This window comes from Myodes glareolus, chromosome 10 (genome assembly GCF_982192425.1).
Source record: "Myodes glareolus chromosome 10, mMyoGla1.1, whole genome shotgun sequence".
NCBI lineage: Eukaryota > Metazoa > Chordata > Mammalia > Rodentia > Cricetidae > Myodes > Myodes glareolus.
In genome coordinates, this window is record NC_142035.1 from 26,722,904 (window position 1) to 26,731,986 (window position 9,083).

Sequence of the window (9,083 nt, forward strand, 5' to 3'; positions counted from 1 at the left end):
ATATCTGACTCCCAATTTTTTTTATTGATAAAGAATAATTAGATAAACGCTTCAACACCAGTGAGTGCTTATATTGTTTTTTATTTTTCTCTCTCACATCTCCTCTGTTGTAAGAGCCAATTAGTGAATAGTACTTAGAAAATGCGAACTGTGTGCCAGGAAATTTGGGGTTTTCAGTCAAGGAGCCTGAATGCTGTGCACACTGCTGGATGACCGGTATGTATGACATATGGATGACAGGCTTTAGCCACATGGAGCGCGTGTGTGGAAGAGGTTCATGTAGTGAGAACAGCTGCATTCACTCAGCACATGTGTGAATGTGGCCCCCTGAGTAAAATCCGTAGGACGCACGAGTCTGTCACCAGGGTGTGGCTCATGCACACACTGCACCTGTTTCTCTCGGGGACATGTACAGAGACATGTGGGGAACATGTTCGTGCCTGTCTCACAGCATCAAGTGATGCATGCCCATCAATCCAAACATATGTGTTTGTTTCTGGATCACTAGAGGCACACAGAACATGTCCAGTGTGTACCCATGGTGACAGGGCATGGATCCAGGGTTTTAGGAAAAATGTTTGTGTTAATGGTGCCATGTATTTAATTGCAATAAGTGATTTAACTACATGAGTAATTTATATGATATTTATAATTTATATACTTATATGATAAAGTAACTTTTAATTACTTATTAAATGCTTTCTGATTTTGTGAATGTTCCATGTGTGATAATTTTATCATCACAAAACTCTTAGGGACTTGGTCCTGTTGGTTCTTCCGTTGTAAAGATGACACAGTTGAGGACAAGAGGCTTGAAGGAAGCCATGTAAGCATGGAGCTAGAAAAGGACAGAGCTCAGGTCTGACTCCAGATGTTTTGATTCTGGGGCCTGAGCTTGAAGGGACTGTTTCATTCCAGTAACGATTTCTACCTCTAGCATCGCCACTGCGCAGAAACTAAACATGGCTATGTTTTCCCCAGGTGGCCTGTTCGGATTCCGCATCAGCAAGAGGCCTTGGATCCCATGTGAACTTTACCATGGCGTATGCAGAAATTCCTGTGAGAAATACGAGATCCAATACTTAACCTGCCCAAAGAACAGAAAATGCTGCCTCAAATTTCCTACGTAAATTTCCAGTCCCTAACTCTGTGAAGGAGTCCGGTTTGCCCACTGCAAATGCTTCAAGCTACTCTCAAGTTTGAATCAAGCATCATCCCTTCCTGTTGTAATTTCTCCCATGATCTGTAATGCTCTCCCGTAAAAAACACACACTCCTTCTCATGCGTGTCTCTCAATGTTCATGGCCGTCACTGGCCAGGGCTATCACTGACTTTAAGCAAGAGGTTGCTTTAAAGCCTAAGTACTGTTACTCTAAGACTTGTGCCAGATGCAACGGATCTGCTGGCTCCCTCGCTACATCTGTGGGTCAAAAGAAACCACTAGATGACCAACGAGCACAAGCTTTTTAAATCTTCCTATCTTTCCTCTGTCTTTGTTGGGGCTTCCATTGCTGTGGCAAGATGCATGACCACAGCAGCTCTTATAAGCAAAAACATTTAATTGGGGCTAGCTTGCAGTTCAGAGGTTTAGTCCTTGTAACCGTGCTGGGAAGCATGGCACATGCAGGCAGACATAGTGCTGGAGAGGTAGCTGAGAGTTTTACATCTGGATCTGCAAGGAGTAGGAAGAGAGAGTAACACTGGACTTGGCAGAGCTTTTAAAACCTCCAAACCTTTCCCCAGTGATACTTCCTCAAACAAGACTCCACCTAATGGTGTCAACTCCCTAACCAAGCATTCAAATATATGATCCTATGGGGGTCGTTCCTATTCAAACCATCCCTTCGATTTTCTCTTCTTTCTTTTTTTTTAATGACAGTCTAGTCCAGACTGGCCCCAACTTCTCAATGTCCCTGCCTCAGTCAACCAAATGCTGGGATTACAGGTGTGTGCCACTCTACGCTACTTGGTTGACCTTCATCTTAGGATACATAAAAGGGCTTAGGAGCCTAGTGGGAAAAGAAAAGGATATTTTGGTCCTTGAAATGATATTAAGATCATTTGTCACACCAAAAGGTAGCACTTGGCAGAAGCCAGGTTTCAAGGCAGAACAAAGAAATTTGGGCACATAATAAAGAATTTAAAAGTAGAGAAAAATATTTAATATTTGGAAGCTATTGATCCTGGATTCAGCACAATAGGTGAGATGTGTTCCTGTGCAGTATTTAGGGACAAAAATGTGGTTATAGAGTTCTCCATTTAAAACTCAGCACCCCACTGCTCTAATTTCTTCCATCTTAGACAAAGAAAATGACAGAGTCTGCAGGTTCATCCCTTCCATTACAGCTCAGGAGCTAGGAAGTCTTGGGCAGCTCTGTATCTCATAGTCATTGACTGCACAGCCAGAGTCCCATTCCGATCCTAGGTTCACATATTCAACCCAGAGTGGGTGTCCATGCTCCAAAGCCAGACATCGGACTGCATTTCACTGTATCTTCTTAGGTTTCTCTTCCATCTCAGACACAGAATGCTCCCAAGTGATTTCCAGAGCCACACATGGCCTTTCCTCATCCGCGGTCCATACTGGTCCTGTTTCTCTGTCCAGGGACACAGAAGCCACTCTCTTGGCGGCTCACACCAAGTCATGCCACAGCCATCACAATGACGGTAGCTCCCACTTCCAAACTCGTCTCAATTTAATAATGAAATTTTCATTTGAATAATTAGGTGAACTCACCATTCAGCCTCAAACTTCTCAGCTAATGAGGAAGCCCTTGATTAGTGACATCATTCCAATCGTGTTGTGGGCATATCTCCCAGGGACACTAATAGCCATGTGAACCTCTGGCGTTCCCTTTCACGAAGCTGTTCAAAAGCTTTGTAGAAGTGGGGACTAACTTCTCAGAAACCCGGAGTCATCACAGAAATTCGTTTTGAAGAGTTAGGCAAACCAAGAGATAGGAGGGAGTTTTTCTGAATGAGCCCACTCTATTCTCACCTGGTAGGATGGGCAGCTTCGAATGTCACTGCCTTTCAAAATGTCAGTCAGGGGGCTTTCACGGCTGTGTCCTCTTGGCGGGAGATTTGCTCCCCAAGCTCTGATGTAGGAAAGAGGAACCCAAAGTGGAACTTCATACTGTGACCATAGGAAATAGAGAAGACACGGGATTTTCCCTGGCAAACCATGCTTTCTGCATGGTCTTGTCCATCTTCACGGAGAAGGCCTCACCACACCCACCCACTGGGGTTTCTGAAGCTCTGTGTCTTTGCTTCCTCCCCCCTTTAAATAGAACTCTTGCTGTTTTGTCTTCTGTCATCATTTTAAGCTGAGTGTGTGTAGGGCACGAGGGAGCTTTGGACTGTGGTTCACTGAACTAAGAGGTGATTATGAAGGAGTGGCCTCAGAATGGTAGTGACTAATGATTCTCTTTCTTTTTTTTCAATTTTAATTTATTCAAATCACCAAAACTTCATATCTACTTTTTTTTTGGATGATGAAAACATGTTGGCTTTAGATATATTGTAGGCACATTCAAAAGACAGAACTTTCATGGGTACAAAACTTAAAGGATGTACCATACTGAGTTGGCTATGTCACTGAGTCAGAGTCCATCTGTCAACTATGCTCCTTACTACACTGTGCTTTATCACGCTGGTCACTTAACTGAACCAAGTTAAATGGATTTTGTGTGTCTCCAGATTCCCCAGCCCTATTGTTTCCCAAGGCTTTGGCCATTCACCCATGGGTTATGTCTGACCATCGTAGATATGACCTTCACTCCTCCACCTTCCAGCTATGCCACTCTTTCGAGGAGGCCGGGTGGACACCTGCACTGTGCTCATCCGCTGGAATGGGAGCTGCAGAAGGTCTGTGGAGCATCTAGGGAGGTCTTACACTGTGGGGAATTAGATTCACCGTAGCTGCCCATGAAGTGTTGGTGGGAGGGTGAATGCAGATGAGGCAAACTGACCAAGAAAGAGGTAAGATAGTTAGTTTCCACTTCTTGCGTCTTCTCGTTGACCAAGTAACTAAGTCTTTCTCATGAATCTGTGCTTCCGGTAACATCTCCACCTACACCCTGGAATTGCCAAATGAAGTGTCAGGACATATGTTTTGCATTATACCTACTTTCGTGGCAGTTTTGCCAAGGTGAAACATCCTTGAAGGAAGCCCCTTGAAAAGTTTAAAAAGAAGGCTTAAGACTCAGGTAGTGAACAACTCAAAAGTCTCAGGAAGTCCCTGAAATGTACCAGATTCACAAGACACCCCCACAAGGTTACATAAGCAGTAAAGAGGTTGAAGAGACACTCTGACTTGTCAATTTTCCTGTGAGTTAAGTAAATGAGAGAATATGAGGGCCAGATAGTACCCTGGTAGGCAGGCAGATAGGAAAAGACACCATCCATAAACAATATGGCACACTTCCTGCTTCTTCTTCACCCAGGACAAATATTGGCAGAGTTCCTTGACACTTCCCCTAATATGGTGGGCACCCTTGCAGCTGACCTGCCCAGACATGTCCCAGGCAGGCCCTGGACAGGAGTATGGACCAACCATCTTCTCCTTTGTTCAAATTAACTGATCCAAAATGAGGGGAGGAGGACAATCTCAGGCCACCAGAAACACTTCCAACCCCCAGCCCGCCACAAAGAAACAGAGCTCAGCTGCTGTATCCCCTCCTCACTTGTGAGGTGTGTGTGTGTGTGTGTGTGTGTGTGTGTGTATGTGTGTACACTCCTGCTTTTAGACTTGTTACCTCTCCAGGACAATTATTTATTTCCTACTTTTTCATTCTTCAATCAGTGGAGAAAAGGAACCTGACCCAAGAGCCCTAACTGGCAACACAGAGAGCTCCAGAGTTCCAGGTTTTGTGAACTTTCGCCCATTTGGGTGGGCGTCTGGTGATGCAGCTGCCTTTGAGTGGTTCATGCTCCCATAAGTAACCCCTCACCCTTCCCTCATCCCCCACCTTAGTTTAGAGACTAGGCCTCTCACTGAACCGTGAGCTTGCTGTTTCAGTTAGGCTGACCAGCCAGCCCCAGGGAGCCACCTATCTCCATCTTCCCGATGCTGGGTGACAGACATGTGCCGCCATACCCAGCTTTTATATGAATATAGGGGATCTGAACTCAGGTCTTCATGCTTAAATGGCAAGTGCTGTACCCACGGAGCCATCTCCCGGGTCTGGCTTATTTCCCCTTTCTTTTCTGTTTGTAAATGAAACTGTAAGGTGGTTTTCTGGGGTGTAGTGTTCAGATTTAGGGATGGGTGCTGACACAGTTAAACTCAAGACCCAGGGATCTAAAAGTGAGCCTGGAAGCAAGCATCATCCATCCAGGGTTTCTTCGCCTCGAGTCCTGCTTCTCGTAACAGTGTTCTGGAATCTGCAAACCAAAGACAATCTTTCCCCACAAGTTGCTCTTAGTGGTGGTGCTGACAATACTGTAGCAGCAGAAGGCAAACCAGATCAGAGCAGTGCTGTTGATTAGGTGCCAGCCACTGCTGTGGAAAGTACTTTAACAATGTAAAGGTGTGTTTCATTTGTTTCTGCGGCATTTGCTTAATTATGAAAAGATGTGGTGCATTTGCTTCCCCTTGCCTGCCTAAGGCACCTGATTGGTCTAATAAAAGGCTGAATGGTCAATAGCTAGGCAGGGGAGGGATTGACAGGGTTGGCAGGTTGAGAAAATAAATAAGAGGAGGGATCTAGGCTTGAGAGAGAGGAGGAGGAGGAGGAGGAGAATTGATAAGAGGAGAAGGAGAAGAGGAGGAGGAGAGGGAGGGAGGAGAAGGAGAATGAGGGAGACATGCATGCCTGGGGCCAAAAGCCGGAGGCTACCAGACAGACAGACAGCCATAGAGACAGTAGAAATAAGATCCACAGAAGAAAGAAACAGTAAGAAGCCCAAGGCAAAGATAAAGAGAAACAGGATAATTTAAGGTGAAAGAACTATCCAGAATGGAGCCTGCACCAGGCCAAGCAGTCATAACTTGTAAGAAGTCTCCATGTTATGATTTGGGAGCTGGCTGATGGCTCAAAATGAAAAGCCTGGTACAAGCCACCTTCTAATTCCTTTTGGAGTCAAAGTCCTCCACGAGTCTGGAACTCAACACATGGGAAAGGCTGGCCAGTCAGTGAGTCTCCCATCCTGCTCCCCAACACCAGGACTGAAAGCACCCAGCTTTCCTAAGTGAGCACTGAGGGTCAAATGCAGGCCCTCAGGCGTATACACCAAGCACTTCACCAACCGAGCCATCTCCCCAGCCCCACTTTGAAATTTTTAAAAGCAAAATTAAAACTTTCAGATTTGGACTTCAGGGCAACATTTAGGACATGACTGTCATAGTGTGTTTGCATTCGTTTGATTGATCATTAAAAAGTACCACCAACTGGGTGACTTGAACAACAAAAGTTTTATTTTCTCACAATTCTGAGGACAAAGTCCAAAGTGTGAATATCAGTAGAGCTGGATCTCTTTGGCATCTCTCCTTGGCTGGCCGATGACCAGGGTCTTCCTGGGTCTTAGCAAAACTGTCCTGTGTGTCATAATGATTTGCAAACAATTAGGTCTGAACCTCCTCTCATGAGAACACTAATCAGACAGCATCAGGGCCCACCCGAACAATCCCAATGTACTTCCATTTCAGAGATGAGTGGAAGCCACAATTGGTAAGGAGGCTTAGCCTGCCCTCAAGCTGGGAGTCTGACATGATATGTACCATTCTTTGTACCGTTCTTTGCCCATTCTTTGGCTGGGGGCAATTGAAATAGTTTCGACTTTGATATTTGGACACAGCAAACAGTGAAGTCCCCACATCTCTCTTTCCTCGTCTCACTTGACCTGCATTCATGTCTGCATTTGCCCCTTCCATAAAAGCACTTTTTCAGCCATCCGTCTGTCAAAGAGAGCAGAGAGGAATTCTGAACTATGTGAGGAGGACACACCCGTATATCCTGAGGATGTCGGCAGGCCCGTGAGAACGGTGGGTTCCGGGGGGGTATTGAGACCCCAATGTAAATTACAAATTCTCTCTCCTTGTCTTCCCCCAAAGTTCTCTCCTGGGAGGTAAGCTGGTGTCCTCTCTCATCAGGACACTCAAACCGGAAAATCAAGTTCATCTCAACTTCCCTTTCCACATCAGCATCCCATGAGCCCCTGCACTGACGCTCTCTGAAATGCCTCATAGCCGCAGCTCCCTCCTCTGTCTCAATTGTTCTCTCTGGAATTTAGCCCGGTTTGCAATCAGTGCCAACCAAGAATAGATTTTTTTCTTCTTCCCCCTTTCTCTAGAGCAACAACAAATGATTGGCAAAGACCTTCACCTTGCAAGGTTGACCCAACAGCAAGTGATGAAGCTGGGGTGGGGATCTGGCTCAGGGGGCGAAGTACTTGCTACCTAAGTATGAGAATGTCAGTCTGGGCTGTCAGTTCCCACATAAAAGTTGGGCACAGCAGCACACATCTGTAACCCCATCACTGGGGCAGTGGGACCAGGTAGATCTCTGGGGTTACCGGCCAGCCAATCTAGCCAATCTGCGAGTTCCAGGTTTAGAGAGGGTGCTGTCTCAAAAACTAAGGTGGTACCAGGCATGGTGGGCACGTCTTTAAGTCTCAGAACGTGGAGGGCAGCGACAGGTGGATCTCTGAGTTTCAATGAAAGTGAATTCCAGGACAATCAGGGCCATACAGTGAGACACTATCCCAAATAATAATTAATGATCATCCTCTTATTGCGTGGAGCGTGACTAAGGAAGACATCTGATGATCGATGGCTGCTATGCACGTTCAGTCTGAAATCCAGACTCTCCTACACTAACGACAGCTTCATGTCTTTAGCCCACGATGCACCAATGTCCACCCACACATTTCCCACGACGTATTCTAAGAACAAGATGCCTCCTCTGCTTGCTTCAAGAGAGAGGTGCAGTAAATATACTACCTACTGTAAGGCATGGTACCAGTGGAGGAGACTGAAGTGAGAGACTGGGTTCAGACAGGGGATACTGGGTACAGAGGCACTAAGGTGCGCTGTAGGGGGTGGGGAGGGCGCTACCTCGAGGCACTTGGTTTTTCTGTGCTTGCATTCCCCAGCATCCCTAAAAAGAAGCATCACTGTGGCCACAGGCAGCCCACAGGAAAGCACATCCGGGCCTCCTTGGCACCCTCCACCCTCCCCGTCTCTTCTCCTGCTTCCTGTTGCCTCCTACCTTCCTCTGTTACCTCCTCCCTTATACCCTTTTCTCTACTGCCTTACTTCTCACCTCTTCTACCTCTCTCCTCTGTTCCTTCCCTTCTCTCTTTCCTCCCTCCTAGCACCCCTTCTTCTCCTTTTTCTTTCCTTCCTCCCTCCCCTCCTTCCTCCCAGCTCTGGAAGGTGAACTCAGAGCCTCACACGTTCCCCAAGCAACTCTACCGCCAAGCTAGATCCAATACCAAAGACCAGGCACAGTATGGCTCTCTCTCCGCAGACCCCAGCAACTCCTGCTTTCCCAAAGGGTAGCGTGGTACTCCCTTTCCCCTTCTCACCACCGCTTAGTTACCTGGGGAAGTATGAGCCAGGACCACAAGGACAGCTAAAGTCAGAAACCAGAGCTTAATGTGTCCTGAGAGGGCTGAGGAGCGAGTCGGCAGCATGCTGAACGTGCTGGGAAAATTCCGACTGCTTTTGGTTTTAATGACCGAGGTAGGGCCTAGTCACGGGCAATAAATCCGAGGCTGGCAGAGAGTTGCACCACCCGGACTGCCTTCTGCAGGTCACCACTGAAAGCAGCTCATGCAGTGTGCAGGGTCAGCTCTGGAATCCCTCTGGCAAGGGGCCAGCGAGCCTGCTGCTTTGTGGACAGTGCAGATCTGGCCCCCAAGAAGTCTTCCCTGCCGCTCTCCTGCCTGGTTCTGCCCCATGTTTGCCACAGGTGGAGCTGAGTTTTTCTAGCTCACAGTCCCACACACTGGTGGCCTCGAGGACAGCTGTGAGCCTGAGAGCCCTGCAGGGGCAGACTAGTGTCATCTCTATGTCTAGCACGTGCGGAGCTGATGCTGTTAAACTTGGGCAGTATTCCAACATCAGCACCGACTGGACT

At 47.0% G+C, this 9,083-nt stretch overlaps 1 protein-coding gene across 1 annotated transcript; it reads right to left on the reverse strand.

Annotated features, from left to right (window-relative positions):
• Window positions 1-956: 956 nt before the first annotated feature.
• On the reverse strand, window positions 957-8,654 carry Defb115 (defensin beta 115). Its single transcript, XM_048445643.3, has 3 exons — window positions 8,544-8,654; window positions 6,734-6,898; window positions 957-1,057 (listed from the first exon to the last, which is right to left on the reverse strand). The coding sequence occupies exons 1-3, from the start codon at window positions 8,635-8,637 to the stop codon at window positions 957-959; spliced, it is 360 nt and encodes a 119-aa protein (XP_048301600.3). The 5' UTR covers window positions 8,638-8,654.
• Window positions 8,655-9,083: the final 429 nt, after the last annotated feature.